The sequence below is a fragment of the Salvelinus alpinus genome, chromosome 4, assembly GCF_045679555.1.
Source record: "Salvelinus alpinus chromosome 4, SLU_Salpinus.1, whole genome shotgun sequence".
In the NCBI taxonomy this organism is placed as follows: Eukaryota; Metazoa; Chordata; class Actinopteri; order Salmoniformes; family Salmonidae; genus Salvelinus; species Salvelinus alpinus.
The window spans coordinates 20,530,753-20,548,497 of NC_092089.1; the positions used below are offsets into that span (position 1 = coordinate 20,530,753).

General features: G+C 44.1%; 1 protein-coding gene across 3 annotated transcripts in view; it reads left to right on the forward strand.

Annotated features, from left to right (window-relative positions):
• The window catches only part of LOC139572993 (kinesin-like protein KIF13A), a 154,023-nt gene that overhangs the window by 97,038 nt on the left and 39,240 nt on the right, over window positions 1-17,745 (forward strand). For all 3 annotated transcript variants that reach the window (XM_071395939.1, XM_071395940.1, XM_071395941.1), the window contains exons 7-9: window positions 8,438-8,525; window positions 16,341-16,475; window positions 16,926-17,038. In XM_071395939.1, the coding sequence (XP_071252040.1) occupies window positions 8,438-8,525; window positions 16,341-16,475; window positions 16,926-17,038 (336 nt within the window). The remainder of the gene's footprint in view (window positions 1-8,437; window positions 8,526-16,340; window positions 16,476-16,925; window positions 17,039-17,745) is intronic.

The following is a 17,745-nucleotide window of genomic DNA, read 5'->3' on the forward strand; positions in this document are numbered from 1 at the left end:
GGAAATGCCTCTTAAAAGGAAGCTTTAAGTCTGTGGAAGAAATATGTTGGTCAGTTGTTTTTAATAATAAATGACATACTGCAATTCACAGAGAGTTGCAGACACTTGTTGAAATTCTTTCACTCATTGAACTATTGTTCTCTCTCTTCTCTGAACACGTACGGACCCAGAACTTCATTCAGCATCTGTCCTGTTTATTTTACACCCATTCTTCCAACTGATAACGTTCCCGTCACACTATTTGTTTGATTTAAATGTAACCTTTAATTTATTTGGGCTATTTACTTAATTTCTGTTTTAATACAGTACATACAGTAGATCTGTTTTAATACAGTACATACAGTAGGTCTGTTTTAATACAGTACACACAGTAGGTCTGTTTTAATACAGTACACACAGTAGGTCTGTTTTAATACAGTACACACAGTAGGTCTGTTTTAATACAGTACACACAGTAGGTCTGTTTTAATACAGTACATACAGTAGGTCTGTTTTAATACAGTACACACAGTAGGTCTGTTTTAATACAGTACATACAGTAGGTCTGTTTTAATACAGTACACACAGTAGGTCTGTTTTAATACAGTACACACAGTAGGTCTGTTTTAATACAGTACATACAGTAGGTCTGTTTTAATACAGTAGGTCTGTTTTAATACAGTACATACAGTAGGTCTGTTTTAATACAGTAGGTCTGTTTTAATACAGTACATACAGTAGGTCTGTTTTAATAAAGTAGGTCTGTTTTAATACAGTACATACAGTAGGTCTATTTTAATACAGTACATATAGTAGGTCTGTTTTAATACAGTACATACAGTAGGTCTGTTTTAATACAGTAGGTCTGTTTTAATACAGTACATACAGTAGGTCTGTTTTAATACAGTAGGTCTGTTTTAATACAGTACATACAGTAGGTCTGTTTTAATACAGTAGGTCTGTTTTAATACAGTACATACAGTAGGTCTGTTTTAATACAGTACACACAGTAGGTCTGTTTTAATACAGTAGGTCTTTTTTAATACAGTACATACATTAGGTCTGTTTTAATACAGTAGGTCTGTTTTAATACAGTACATACAGTAGGTCTGTTTTAATACAGTAGGTCTGTTTTAATCAGTACATACAGTAGGTCTGTTTTAATACAGTACACACAGTAGGTCTGTTTTAATACAGTACATACAGTAGGTCTGTTTTAATACAGTACACACAGTAGGTCTGTTTTAATACAGTACACACAGTAGGTCTGTTTTAATACAGTACACACAGTAGGTCTGTTTTAATACAGTACATACAGTAGGTCTGTTTTAATACAGTAGGTCTGTTTTAATACAGTACATACAGTAGGTCTGTTGTAATACAGTACACACAGTAGGTCTTGTGGCATTCTAATGATCTTGGTTCCAATCCCTGTCGGTCGGATACCCAATCAGCTCTCTGTGTACAAGCTCTCTGTTTGTTCCCAGTCTACAGGCACGTGTCCATGTACACAATGAAGCTCTGGGACCGTATGTTGACTGTCAAGTATTTTCTGATTCAGCTGCATTCTTAACAGATCTCATTCGGTCTGCGTCTGACAGGAGGGAGGGTTAACTGACTGACTGTGTATCAGGTACAGCTGTTAGAGAGCAGGGGAGGGTGTGTGTGTACGTGTGTGTGTGTGGACACTGGACAGCCCGAGAGAAGGACAACATTGGAGCTCTCTGTCTGTGTAGCTGCAGATGTCTGTGAGAGGAGAGGATATAGCCCAGTCAGTCCCAGCTCCATGGAACTGACCTCTCTGTTATTTCCTGGCTGAGACCCACTCTCTCTCTCTCAATTAAATTAAATTAAATTAAATTTGCTTTATTGGCATGACTCTCTCTCTCTCTCTCTCTCTCTCTCTCTCTCTCTCTCTCGTTCTCTCTCTCTCTCTCGTTCTCTCTCGTTCTCTCTCTCGTTCTCTCTCTCTCAATTCAATTCGATGTAAGGGCTTTATTGGCATGGGAAACATGTTTACATTGCCATAGCAGGTGAAATAGATAATAAACAATACAGTTGAAGTGGGAAGTTTACATAAACTTAGGTTGGAGTCATTAAAACTCGTTTTTCAAACACTCCACAAATTTCTTGTTAACAAACTATAATTTTGGCCAGTCAGTTAGGACATCTACTTCGTGCATGACACAAATCATTTTCCCAACAATTGTTTACAGACAGATTATTTCACTTATAATTCACTATCACAATTCCAGTGGGTCAGAAGTTTACATACACTAAGTTGACTGTGCCTTTAAACAGCTTGGAAAATTCCAGAAAATGATGTCATGGCTTTGGAAGCCTCTGATAGGCTAGTTGACACCATTTGAGTTAATTGGAGGTGTACCTGTGGATGTATTTCAAGGCCTACCTTCAAACTCAGTAGCTCTTTGCTTGACATCATGGGAAAATCAAAAGAAATCAGCCAAGACCTCAGAAAAAAATTGTAGACCTCCACAAGTCTGGTTCATCCTTGGGAGCCATTTCCAAACGCCTGAAGGTACCACGTTCATCTGTACAAGCAATAGTATGCAAGTATAAACACCATGGGACCACGCAGCCATCATACCGCTCAGGAAGGAGATGTGTTCTGTCTCCTAGAGATGAACATACTTTGGTGCGAAAAGTGCAAATCGATCCCAGAACAACAGCATAGGACCTTGTGAAGATGCTGGAGGAAACAGGTACAAAGTATCTATATCCACAGTAAAACGAGTCCTATATCGACATAACCTGAAAGGCCGCTCAGCAAGGAAGAAGCCTCTGCTCTAAAAAAGCCAGACTACGGTTTGGAACTGCACATGGGGACAAAGATCGTACTTTTTGGAGAAATGTCCTCTGGTCTGATGAAACAAAAATAGAACTGTTTGGCCATAATGACCATCATTATGTTTGGAGGAAAAAGGGGGAGGCTTGCAAGCCGAAGAACACCATCCCAACCGTGAAGCACGGGGGTGGCAGCATCATGTTGTGGGGGTGCTTTGCTGCAGGAGGGACTGGTGCACCTCACAAAATAGATGGCATCATGAGGGGGGAAAATATGTGGATATATTGATGCAACATCTCAAGACATCAGTCAGGAAGTTAAAACTTGGTCGCAAATGGGTCTTTCAAATGGACATTGACCCCAAGCATACTTCCAAAGTTGTGGCAAAATGGCTTAAGGACAACAAAGTCAAGGTATTGGAGTGGCCATCACAAAGCCCTGACCTCAATCCCATAGACAATTTGTAGGCAGAACTGAAAAAGCGCATGCGAGCAAGGAGGCCTACAAACCTGACTCAGTTACACCAGCTCTGTCAGGAGGAATGGCCCGAAATTCACCCAACTTATTGTGGGAAGCTTGTGGAAGGCTACCCAAAAGGTTTGACCCAAGTTAAACAATTTAATGGCAATGCTACCAAATACTAATTGAGTGTATTTAAACTTCTGACCCATTGGGAATGTGATGAAAGAAATAAAATCTGAAATAAATCATTCTCTCTACTATTATTCTTACATTTCACATTCTTAAAATAAAGTGGGGATCCTAACTGACCTAAGCCAGGGTATTTTTACCAGGATTAAATGTCAGGAATTGTGAAAAACTGAGTTTAAATGTATTTGGCGGTGTATGTAAACTTCCGACTTCGACTGTACAAAAGTAACAGTAAACATTACACTTACAAAGTTCCAAAATAATGAAGACATTTCAAATGTCATATTATGTATATATAGTGTTGTAATGATGTGCACATAGTTAAAGTACCCAAGGGAAAATAAATAAACATAAATATGGGTTGTATTTACAATGGTGTTTGTTCTTCACTGGTTTCCCTTTTCTTGTGGCAATATGTCACAAATCTTGCTGCTGTGATGGCACACGGTGGTATTTCACCTAGTAGATATTGGAGTTTATCAAAATTGGATTTGTTTTCGAATTCTTTGTGGGTCTGTGTAATCTGAGGGAAATACAGTGGGGCAAAAAAGTATTTAGTCAGCCACCAATTGTGCAAGTTCTCCCACTTAAAAAGATGAGAGAGGTCTGTAATTTTCATCATAGGTACACTTCAACTATGACAGACAAAATGAGAGAAAAAAATCCAGAAAATCACATTGTAGGATTTTTAATGAATTTATTTGCAAATTATGGTGGAAAATAAGTATTTGGTCAATAACAAAAGTTTATCTCAATACTTTGTTATATACCCTTTGTTGGCAATGACAGAGGTCAAACGTTTTCTGTAAGTCTTCACAAGGTTTTCACACACTGTTGCTGGTATTTTGGCCCATTCCTCCATGCAGATCTCCTCTAGAGCAGTGATGTTTTGGGGCTGTTGCTGGGCAACACGGACTTTCAACTCCCTCCAAAGATTTTCTATGGGGTTGAGATCTGGAGACTGGCTAGGCCACTCCAGGACCTTGAAATGCTTCTTACGAAGCCACTCCTTCGTTGCCCGGGCGGTGTGTTTGGGATCATTGTCATGCTGAAAGACCCAGCCACGTTTCATCTTCAATGCCCTTGCTGATGGTAGGCTTTGTTACTTTGGTCCCAGCTCTCTGCAGGTCATTCACTAGGTCCCCCCGTGTGGTTCTGGGATTTTTGCTCACCGTTCTTGTGATCATTTTGACCCCACGGGGTGAGATCTTGCGTGGAGCCCCAGATCGTGGGAGATTATCAGTGGTCTTGTATGTCTTCCATTTCCTAATAATTGCTCCCACAGTTGATTTCCTCAAACCAAGCTGCTTACCTATTGCAGATTCAGTCTTCCCAGCCTGGTGCAGGTCTACAATTTTGTTTCTGGTGTCCTTTGACAGCTCTTTGGTCTTGGCCATAGTGGAGTTTGGAGTGTGACTGTTTGAGGTTGTGGACAGGTGTCTTTTATACTGATAACAAGTTCAAACAGGTGTCATTAATACAGGTAACGAGTGGAGGACAGAGGAGCCTCTTAAAGAAGAAGTTACAGGTCTGTGAGAGCCAAAAATCTTGCTTGTTTGTAGGTGACCAAATACTTATTTTCCACCATAATTTGCAAATAAATTCATTAAAAATCCTGCAATGTGATTTTCTGGATTTTTTTTCTTATTTTGTCTGTCATAGTTGAAGTGTACCTATGATGAAAATTACAGGCCTCTCTCATCTTTTTAAGTGGGAGAACTTGCACAATTGGTGGCTGACTAAATACTTTTTTGCCCCACTGTATGTGTCTCTAATATGGTCATACATTGGGCAGGAGGTTAGGAAGTGCAGCTCAGTTTCCACCTCATTGTGTGGGCAGTGTGCACATAGGCAGATCTGGCTCTCAAGAGAAGACAGGCTATGGCGGCCTTTCTCAATAGCAAGGCTATGCTCACTGAGAGGGTGGGGAGGGTGTGGCTTGCATCCCTGTCTCACCCCCCAGCCATGTGGAAAGAAATGTGTGTGTTTTTTAACCGCAAACTTGTTGTTTGTGTACATGGATTTTATAATGTCGCATATTTTCCCCCCCAACACTACTTTCCATCAATTTGTATAGCAGACCCTCATGCCAAATTGAGTCGAAAGCTTTTTTGAAATCAACAAAGCATGACTTTGCCTTTGTTTTGATTTGTTTGTTTCTCAATTAGGGTGTGCAGGGTGAATACGTGGTCTGTCGTACGGTGATTCGGGTGTGCAGGGTGAATACGTGGTCTGTCGTACGGTCATTTGGTAAAAAGCCAATTTGACATTTGCTCAGTACATTGTTTTCATTGAGGAAATGTACAAGTCTGCTGTTAATGATAATGCAGAGGATTTCCCACGGTTGCTGTTGACGCATATCCCACGGTAGTTTATTATTGTTAAATTTGTCTCCACTTTGGGGATTGGGGTGATCAGTCCTTGGTTCCAAATATTGGGGAAGATTTTTGCTTTCTTAATCAAGCCATTTATCATTGTTGTTCGTTTTCATAGGTTTTATGATTGCATTTTTTAGATTTGATAGGGAAGCTGAGAGGTCAAATTATATACTGTTTAGATTTTCTCCTGCCAAGTTTACACCTTCACTATTACAGGGAAACAGTTTGTCCAGGAAATCGTCTAGGAGGGATTGAATTTGTTGTTGCCTAATTGTTTTTTGGTAGGTTTCCACACTACATTCTTCCATCTTCCACTCTGAACTTTCCCTCTCTCTGTCTGTCATTGTAAACCTAGAGGCAGGCCACACACACACACACACACACACACACACACACACACACACACACACACACACACACACACACACACACACACACACACACACACACACACACACACACACACACACACACACACACTTCCCACTGTCTGTCCTCCCCTGTTGTTAGACCTATTGATGTCAACAGAGAGCAGCCAGTTGGAGCTGTGAACTTGAGTTTTGCCAACCTCTGTAAATCTACTGCCCCAGAGAGAGAGAGGAGGCCTATATAGGGATATATAGTCTGTATGTGTGTAGGTGAGAGAGAGAGAGAGAGAGAGGAGGCCTATATAGGGATATATAGTCTGTATGTGTGTAGATGAGAGATAGAGAGAGAGAGAGAGAGAGAGAGAGAGAGAGAGAGAGAGAGAGAGAGGAGGCCTATATAGTGATATATAGTCTGTATGTGTGTAGGTGAGAGAGAGAGAGAGAGAGAGAGAGAGAGAGAGAGAGAGAGAGAGAGAGAGAGAGAGAGAGAGAGAGAGAGAACACACCCCACAGAGCCCCAGGACAACAGCACAATTAGACCCAACCAAATCATGAGAAAACAAAAAGATAATTACTTGACACATTGGAAAGAATTAACAAAAAAACAGAGCAAACTAGAATGCTATTTGGCCCTAAACAGAGAGTACACAGTGGCAGAATACCTGACCACTGTGACTGACCCAAACTTAAGGAAAGCTTTGACTATGTACAGACTCAGTGAGCATAGCCTTGCTATTGAGAAAGGCCGCCGTAGGCAGACATGGCTCTCAAGAGAAGACAGGCTATGTGCACACTGCCCACAAAATGAGGTGGAAACTGAGCTGCACTTCCTAACCTCCTGCCCAATGTATGACCATATTAGAGAGACATATTTCCCTCAGATTACACAGATCCACAAAGAATTTGAAAACAAATCCAATTTTGATAAACTCCCATATCTACTGGGAGAAATTCCACAGTGTGCCATCACAGCAGCAAGATTTGTGACCTGTTGCCACAAGAAAAGGGCAACCAGTGAAGAACAAACACCATTGTAAATACAACCCATATTTATGCTTATTTATTTTAACTTGTGTGCTTTAACCATTTGTACATTGTTACAACACTGTATATATATAATATAACATTTGTAATGTCTTTATTGTTTTGAAACTTCTGTATGTGTAATGTTTACTGTTAATTTGTATTGTTTATTTCACTTTTGTATAATATCTACCTCACTTGCTTTGGCAATGTTAACACATGTTTCCCATGCCAATAAAGCCCCTTGAATTGAATTGAATTGAATTGAGAGAGAGAGAGAGAGAGAGGAGGCCTATATAGGGATATATAGTCTGTATGTGTGTAGGTGAGAGAGAGAGAGAGAGAGAGAGAGAGAGAGAGAGAGAGAGAGAGAGAGGAGGCCTATATAGTGATATATAGTCTGTATGTGTGTAGATGAGAGAGAGAGAGAGAGAGAGAGGAGGCCTATATAGTGATATATAGTCTGTATGTGTGTAGGTGAGAGAGAGAGAAAACAGGCCATCACCTACAGAGAGATGAACCTGGAGAAGAGTCCCCTAAGCAAGCTGGTCCTAGGGCTCTGTTCACAAACACAAACACACCCCACAGAGCCCCAGGACAACAGCACAATTAGACCCAACCAAATCATGAGAAAACAAAAAGATAATTACTTGACACATTGGAAAGAATTAACAAAAAAACAGAGCAAACTATAGAGATCTATAGCTTTCCCACCCCCTCTGGCAAGCAGCCAAGTGAAGATCAGATTCAGTGAACCCATCTGCACTACCTAGTGAAGAGCACACACACACACACACACGCACACTGCACCACCTAGTGAAGAGCACACACACACACACACACACGCACACTGCACCACCTAGTGAAACATCTAGCAGTCTTCAGTCACAGTGCTTTACAAAATGTCATGTTGTCAGATTGTATTATCCCAACGTAGATGGATGGGTATGTTGTATTCACTTTCTCATAGCTGAGCTGTGTGTCCTGGTGTGGTTGTGTTATCCTCCATTCAGCCATGTAATCCAGGAAATAGTCCATGAGCCTGGGGGGGCGGTCGGTAATATCGGGGGGGGGCACAATGTCTCAGGGGGATTTCCTAGAGTTGTAAAATGTGGGCTATCAGTGCAGCAATAGCAGCCTTCTCTGTTATCACTCTCTCTTTCCCCCCTCCGTACCATTCATTTAGCTCAGGGACTAAAATATGTCTGTGGTTTATCTCTTCCTCTGTCCAGGAGTCGTCAGTCTCTGAAGGTCAGAGAGCACAAGGTTCTAGGTCCGTATGTGGACGGGCTGTCACAACTGGCGGTCACCAACTTTGAGGTGAGTACAGTTCCTTTGGAGATGCCTACCTGGGTAGATGAGGTGGAGACAGGGAGATGCCCACCTGGGTAGGTGAGGTGGAGACAGGCAGAGTACAGCACTTAGACAAGGAAAGAAAAGCTTCACTCTGTGTCTCCAATACAATGAACAGATGGTTTTGACAGCTATGCTACCTTCATCAGAGTTTCATTTCATCACCCCTTCTACCATCGCAGTCTCCAGGATACACTCCAGGATTACCATAGAGAACTGTGTATTACCATAGAGAACTGTGTATTACTATATATAGAGAACTGTGTATTACCATAGAGAACTGTGTATTACTATATATAGAGAACTGTGTATTACCATAGAGAACTGTGTATTACTATATATAGAGAACTGTGTATTACCATAGAGAACTGTGTATTACTATATATAGAGAACTGTGTATTACCATAGAGAACGGTGTATTACCATAGAGAACTGTGTATTACCATAGAGACCTGTGTATTACCATAGAGAACAGTGTATTACCATAGAGACCTGTGTATTACCATAGAGAACGGTGTATTACCATAGAGAACAGTATATTACCATAGAGAACTGTGTATTACCATAGAGAACAGTGTATTACCATAGAGAACTGTGTATTACCATAGATAGAGAACTGTGTATTACCATAGAGAACGGTGTATTACCATAGAGAACTGTGTATTACCATAGATAGAGACCTGTGTATTACCATAGAGCCCTGTGTATTACCATAGAGACCTGTGTATTACCATAGAGACCTGTGTATTACCATAGAGAACGGTATATTACCATAGAGAACAGTCTATTACCATAGAGAACTGTGTATTACCATAGATAGTGAACTGTGTATTACTATAGAGAACTGTGTATTACCATAGATAGAGAACTGTGTATCGCAATAGAGAACGGTGTATTACCATAGAGAACTGTGTATTACCATAGAGAACTGTGTATTACCATAGATAGAGAACTGTGAATTACCATAGATAGAGACACGTGAATTACCATAGAGAACTGTGTATTACCATAGATAGAGAACTGTGTATTACCATAGAGAACTGTGTATTACCATAGAGAATTGTGTATTACCATAGAGAACTGTGTATTACCATAATAGAGAACTGTGTATTACCATAGATAGAGAACTGTGTATTACCATAGAGAACTGTGTATTACCATAAAGAACTGTATTGCTATTGATAGAGAACTGTGTATTACCATAGATAGAGAACTGTGTATTACCATAGAGAACTGTGTATTACCATAGAGAACGGTGTATTACCATAGAGAACTGTGTATTACCATAGAGAACGGTGTATTACCATAGAGAACTGTGTATTACCATAGATAGAGAACTGTGTATTACCATAGAGAACTGTGTATTACCATAGAGAACGGTGTATTACTATAGATAGAGAACTGTGTATTACCATAGATCGAGAACTGTGTATTACCATAGATAGAGAACTGTGTATTACCATAGATAGAGAACTGTGTATTACCATAGAGAGAGAACTGTGTATTACCATAGAGAACTGTGTATTACCATAGAGAACTGTGTATTACCATAGAGAACAGTGTATTACCATAGAGAACTGTGTATTACCATAGAGAACTGTGTATTACCATAGAGAACTGTGTATTACCATAGAGAACTGTGTATTACCATTGATAGAGAACTGTGTATTACCATAGATAGAGAACTGTGTATTACCATAGAGAACTGTGTATTACCATAGATAGAGAACTGTGTATTACCATAGAGAACTGTGTATTACCATAGAGAACTGTGTATTACCATAGATAGAGAACTGTGTATTACCATAGAGAACTGTGTATTACCATAGAGAACTGTGTATTACCATAGATAGAGAACTGTGTATTACCATAGATAGAGAACTGTGTATTACCATTGATAGAGAACGGTGTATTACCATATTACCATAGAGAACTGTGTATTACTATAGATAGAGAACTGTGTATTACCATAGAGAGAACTGTGTATTACCATAGAGAACTGTGTATTACCATAGAGAACGGTGTATTACTATAGATAGAGAACTGTGTATTACCACAGAGAACTGTGTATTACCATAGAGAACTGTGTATTACCATAGAGAACTGTGTATTACCATTGATAGAGAACTGTGTATTACTATAGATAGAGAACTGTGTTTTACCATAGAGAACTGTGTATTACCATAGAGAACTGTGTATTACCATTGATAGAGAACTGTGTATTACCATAGAGAACTGTGTATTACCATAGAGAACTGTGTATTGCCATTTATTGAGAACGGTGTATTACCATAGAGAACTGTGTATTACCATTGATAGAGAACTGTGTATTACCATAGAGAACTGTGTATTACTATTGATAGAGAACTGTGTATTACCATAGAGAACTGTGTATTACCATAGAGAACTGTGTATTACCATAGAGAACTGTGTATTACCATAGAGAACTGTGTATTACCATAGAGAACTGTGTATTACCATAGAGAACTGTGTATTACCATAGAGAACTGTGTGTTACCATATAGCATTGTGTATTACTATAGATAGAGAACTGTGTATTACCATAGAGAACTGTGTATTACCATAGAGAACTGTGTGTTACCATAGAGAACTGTGTGTTACCATATAGCACTGTGTATTACTATAGATAGAGAACTGTGTTACTATAGATAGTAATAGTCCCCTCCATCCATAGTCCCTCTATCCATAGTCCCTCTATCCATAGTCCCTCCTTCCATAGTCCCCTCCATCCATAGTCCCCTCCATCCATAGTCCCTCCATCCATAGTCCCCTCCATCCATAGTCCCCTCCATCCATAGTCCCTCCATCCATAGTCCCCTCCATCCATAGTCCCTCCATCCCCTCCATCCATAGTCCCTCCATCCATAGTCCCCTCCATCCATAGTCCCTCCATCCATAGTCCCCTCCATCCATAGTCCCCTCCATCTATAGTCCCCTCCATCCATAGTCCCTCCATCCATAGTCCCTCCATCCATAGTCCCATCCATCCATAGTCCCTCCATCCATAGTCCCTCCATCCATAGTCCCCTCCATCTATAGTCCCTCCATCCATAGTCCCCTCCATCCATAGTCCCTCCATCTATAGTCCCCTCCATCCATAGTCCCTCCATCCATAGTCCCTCCATCCATAGTCCCTCCATCCATAGTCCCTCCATCCATAGTCCCCTCCATCCATAGTCCCTCCATCCATAGTCCCCTCCATCCATAGTCCCTCCATCCATAGTCCCCTCCATCCATAGTCCCTCCATCCATAGTCCCCTCCATCCATAGTCCCTCCATCCATAGTCCCTCCATCCATAGTCCCTCCATCTATAGTCCCTCCATCCATAGTCCCTCCATCCATAGTCCCATCCACCCATAGTCCCCTCCATCCATAGTCCCCTCCATCCATAGTCCCATCCACCCATAGTCCCTCCATCCATAGTCCCTCCATCCATAGTCCCCTCCATCCATTGTCCCTCCATCTATAGTCCCCTCCATCCATAGTCCCTCCATCTATAGTCCCTCCATCCATAGTCCCCTCCATCTATAGTCCCATCCATCCATAGTCCCCTCCATCCATAGTCCCTCCATCCATAGTCCCTCCATCCATAGTCCCTCCATCCATAGTCCCTCCATCTATAGTCCCTCCATCTATAGTCCCTCCATCCATAGTCCCTCCATCCATAGTCCCATCCACCCATAGTCCCCTCCATCTATAGTCCCCTCCATCCATAGTCCCTCCATCTATAGTCCCTCCATCCATAGTCCCTCCATCCATAGTCCCTCCATCCATAGTCCCTCCATCCATAGTCCCCTCCATCCATAGTCCCTCCATCCATAGTCCCTCCATCCATAGTCCCCTCCATCTATAGTCCCTCCATCCATAGTCCCTCCATCCATAGTCCCCTCCATCCATAGTCCCTCCATCTATAGTCCCTCCATCCATAGTCCCTCCATCCATAGTCCCTCCATCCATAGTCCCTCCATCCATAGTCCCTCCATCCATAGTCCCTCCATCCATAGTCCCCTCCATCCATAGTCCCTCCATCCATAGTCCCCTCCATCTATAGTCCCCTCCATCCATAGTCCCTCCATCTATAGTCCCTCCATCCATAGTCCCTCCATCTATAGTCCCTCCATCCATAGTCCCTCCATCCATAGTCCCTCCATCCATAGTCCCTCCATCCATAGTCCCCTCCATCTATAGTCCCTCCATCTATAGTCCCCTCCATCCATAGTCCCTCCATCTATAGTCCCCTCCATCCATAGTCCCTCCATCTATAGTCCCTCCATCCATAGTCCCTCCATCTATAGTCCCTCCATCCATAGTCCCTCCACCCATAGTCCCTCCATCTATAGTCCCTCCATCCATAGTCCACTCCTTCCATAGTCCCTCCATCCATAGTCCCTCCATCTATAGTCCCTCCATCCATAGTCCCTCCATCCATAGTCCCTCCATCCATAGTCCCTCCATCCATAGTCCCTCCATCCATAGTCCCTCCATCCATAGTCCCTCCATCCATAGTCCCTCCATCCATAGTCCCTCCATCCATAGTCCCTCCATCTATAGTCCCTCCATCCATAGTCCCTCCATCCATAGTCCCTCCATCCATAGTCCCTCCATCTATAGTCCCTCCATCCATAGTCCCCTCCATCCATAGTCCCTCCATCCATAGTCCCTCCATCCATAGTCCCTCCATCTATAGTCCCTCCATCCATAGTCCCTCCATCCATAGTCCCTCCATCCATAGTCCCTCCATCCATAGTCCCTCCATCTATAGTCCCTCCATCCATAGTCCACTCCTTCCATAGTCCCTCCATCCATAGTCCCTCCATCCATAGTCCCTCCATCCATAGTCCCTCCATCTATAGTCCCTCCATCCATAGTCCCTCCATCCATAGTCCCTCCATCCATAGTCCCTCCATCCATAGTCCCTCCATCCATAGTCCCTCCATCCATAGTCCCTCCATCCATAGTCCCTCCATCCATAGTCCCTCCATCCATAGTCCCTCCATCCATAGTCCCCTCCATCCATAGTCCCTCCATCCATAGTCCCCTCCATCCATAGTCCCTCCATCCATAGTCCCTCCATCCATAGTCCCCTCCATCCATAGTCCCTCCATCCATAGTCCCCTCCATCCATAGTCCCTCCATCCATAGTCCCTCCATCCATAGTCCCTCCATCCATAGTCCCTCCATCCATAGTCCCTCCATCCATAGTCCCTCCATCCATAGTCCCTCCATCCATAGTCCCTCCATCCATAGTCCCCTCCATCTATAGTCCCTCCATCCATAGTCCCCTCCATCTATAGTCCCTCCATCCATAGTCCACTCCTTCCATAGTCCCCTCCATCCTAGTCCCCTCCTTCCATAGTCCCTCCATCCATAGTCCCTCCATCCATAGTCCCTCCATCCATAGTCCCCTCCATCCATAGTCCCCTCCATCCATAGTCCCCTCCATCCATAGTCCCTCCATCCATAGTCCCCTCCATCCATAGTCCCCTCCATCCATAGTCCCTCCATCCATAGTCCCCTCCATCCATAGTCCCTCCATCCATAGTCCCTCCATCCATAGTCCCTCCATCCATAGTCCCTCCATCCATAGTCCCCTCCATCCATAGTCCATCTATAGTCCCTCCATCCATAGTCCCCTCCATCCTAGTCCCTCCATCTATAGTCCCTCCATCTATAGTCCCTCCATCCATAGTCCCTCCATCCATAGTCCCCTCCATCCATAGTCCCCTCCATCCATAGTCCCCTCCATCCATAGTCCCTCCATCCATAGTCCCTCCATCCATAGTCCCTCCATCCATAGTCCCTCCATCCATAGTCCCTCCATCCATAGTCCCCTCCATCCATAGTCCCTCTATAGTCCCTCCATCCATAGTCCCTCCATCCATAGTCCCCTCCATCCATAGTCCCTCCATCCATAGTCCCCTCCATCCATAGTCCATCTATAGTCCCTCCATCCATAGTCCCCTCCATCCATAGTCCCTCCATCCATAGTCCCTCCATCCATAGTCCCTCCATCTATAGTCCCTCCATCCATAGTCCCCTCCATCCATAGTCCCTCCATCCATAGTCCCTCCATCCATAGTCCCTCCATCTATAGTCCCTCCATCCATAGTCCCCTCCATCCATAGTCCCTCCATCCATAGTCCCTCCATCCATAGTCCCTCCATCCATAGTCCCTCCATCCATAGTCCCTCCATCATCTATAGTCCCTCCATCCATAGTCCCCTCCATCCATAGTCCCTCCATCCATAGTCCCTCCATCCATAGTCCCCTCCATCCATAGTCCCTCCATCCATAGTCCCTCCATCCATAGTCCCTCCATCCATAGTCCCTCCATCCATAGTCCCTCCATCCATAGTCCCTCCATCCTAGTCCCTCCATCATAGTCCCATCCATCCATAGTCCCTCCATCCATAGTCCCTCCATCCTAGTCCCTCCATCCATAGTCCCTCCATCTATAGTCCCTCCATCTATAGTCCCTCCATCCATAGTCCCTCCATCCATAGTCCCCTCCATCCATAGTCCCTCCATCCATAGTCCCCTCCATCCATAGTCCCTCCATCCATAGTCCCTCCATCCATAGTCCCTCCATCCATAGTCCCCTCCATCCATAGTCCCTCCATCCATAGTCCCTCCATCCATAGTCCCTCCATCCATAGTCCCTCCATCCATAGTCCCTCCATCCATAGTCCCTCCATCTATAGTCCCTCCATCCATAGTCCCTCCATCCATAGTCCCCTCCATCCATAGTCCCCTCCATCCATAGTCCCCTCCATCCATAGTCCCTCCATCCATAGTCCCCTCCATCTATAGTCCCTCCATCCATAGTCCCTCCATCCATAGTCCCTCCATCTATAGTCCCTCCATCTATAGTCCCTCCATCCATAGTCCCTCCATCTATAGTCCCTCCATCTATAGTCCCTCCATCCATAGTCCCTCCATCCATAGTCCCTCCATCCATAGTCCCCTCCATCCATAGTCCCCTCCATCCATAGTCCCCTCCATCCATCCAGTCCCTCCATCCATAGTCCCTCCATCTATAGTCCCTCCATCCATAGTCCCTCCATCCATAGTCCCTCCATCCATAGTCCCTCCACCTATAGTCCCCCTCCATCTCATAGTCCCCCTCCATGCCTCCATCAGTCCACTGCCCATCCATAGTCCCTCCCCATGCCCTCCATCCAGTCCACTCCTTCCATAGTCCCTCCATCCATAGTCCCCTCCATCCATAGTCCCCTCCATCCATAGTCCACTCCTTCCATAGTCCCTCCATCCATAGTCCACTCCTTCCATCGTCCCTCCATCCATAGCCCAGTCCACCTAACCGCTGCCTGCCTGCTATGACCCAGTTGAATGATCACATGATGGCACTGAGCCACACGCTGATACTTCCTGAATGGGTTGTTATAGAGACTGCCTGGTTAAAGGTATTTACTTTGCTCTCTGAGAGGTGGACAGTACACAGACATCACTCTCTCTCTCTCTCTCTCTCTCTCTCTCTCTCTCTCTCTCTCTCTCTCTCTCTCTCTCTCTCTCTCTTTCCCTCTCCCTCACTCTCTCTTCTCTCTCTCTCTCTCTCACTCTCCCACTCCCTCTCTCTCTCTCTCTCTTTTTTCTCTCTCTCTCTCTCTTTTCCCTCTCCCTCACTCTCTCTCTCTTTCTCTCTCTTTTCTCTCTCTCTCTTTTCTCTCTCTCTCTCTCTCTCTCTCTCTTTTCCCTCTCCCTCACTCTCTCTCTCTCGCGCTCTCTCTCTCTCTTTGTAGGACATTGAGGTGTTGATGTCGGAGGGGAATAAGTCGAGGACGGTGGCGGCCACCAATATGAATGAGGAGAGCAGTCGTTCCCACGCCGTTTTCAGCATCATCGTCACACAGACACTCTACGACCTGAAGTCTGGGGTCAGTGTCAGGGCACGCACGCACACTCACACACGCACACGCACGCACGCACGAATACACGCGCGCACACACACACCACCACCACCATGTCATCCTTCAGAACTCACACCACCATTTTACTTTATAAGACAAGGATTCTCTTAGTGACCTGTCGTTAGACAACACACAGTAATGTATCTGAACAACAGTTTGTGTTATTACTGTTGTAATGAGAGGTTAAAGGGATGACCTCTGAGTTCAGAGCTACTAACTACTATCATATTAATCTCTCTTCGTTTGGTCTGTTTGGGGGATGTGTGTGTGTGTGTGTGTGTGTGTGTGTGTGTGTGTGTGTGTGTGTGTGTGTGTGTGTGTGTGTGTGTGTGTGTGTGTGTGTGTGTGTGTGTGTGTGTGTGTGTGTGTGTGTGTGTGCGTGCGTGCGTGCGTGCGTGCGTGCGTGCGTGCGTGTAGAACTCAGGGGAGAAGGTGAGCAAGATGAGCCTGGTGGACCTGGCTGGTAGTGAGCGTGTGTCTAAAACTGGAGCTGCAGGGGAGAGGCTGAAGGAGGGCAGCAACATCAACAGGTAAGTCCCCTCCCGTTAACATCCATTACCTCTACTGTGTCGATGTCCCCTCCAGTTAACATCCATTACCTCTACTGTTTAGATGTCCCCTCCCGTTAACATCCATTACCTCTACTGTTTAGATGTCCCCTCCAGTTAACATCCATTACCTCTACTGTTTAGATGTCCCCTCCCGTTAACATCCATTACCTCTACTGTTTAGATGTCCCCTCCCGTTAACATCCATTACCTCTACTGTTTAGATGTCCCCTCCCGTTAACATCCATTACCTCTACTGTTTAGATGTCCCCTCCAGTTAACATCCATTACCTCTACTGTTTAGATGTCCCCTCCCATTAACATCCATTACCTCTACTGTTTAGATGTCCCCTCCAGTTAACATCCATTACCTCTACTGTTTAGATGTCCCCTCCCGTTAACATCCATTACCTCTACTGTTTAGATGTCCCCTCCCGTTAACATCCATTACCTCTACTGTTTAGATGTCCCCTCCAGTTAACATCCATTACCTCTACTGTTTAGATGTCCCCTCCAGTTAACATCCATTACCTCTACTGTTTAGATGTCCCCTCCCGTTAACATCCATTACCTCTACTGTTTAGATGTCCCCTCCCGTTAACATCCATTACCTCTACTGTTTAGATGTCCCCTCCAGTTAACATCCATTACCTCTACTGTTTAGATGTCCCCTCCAGTTAACATCCATT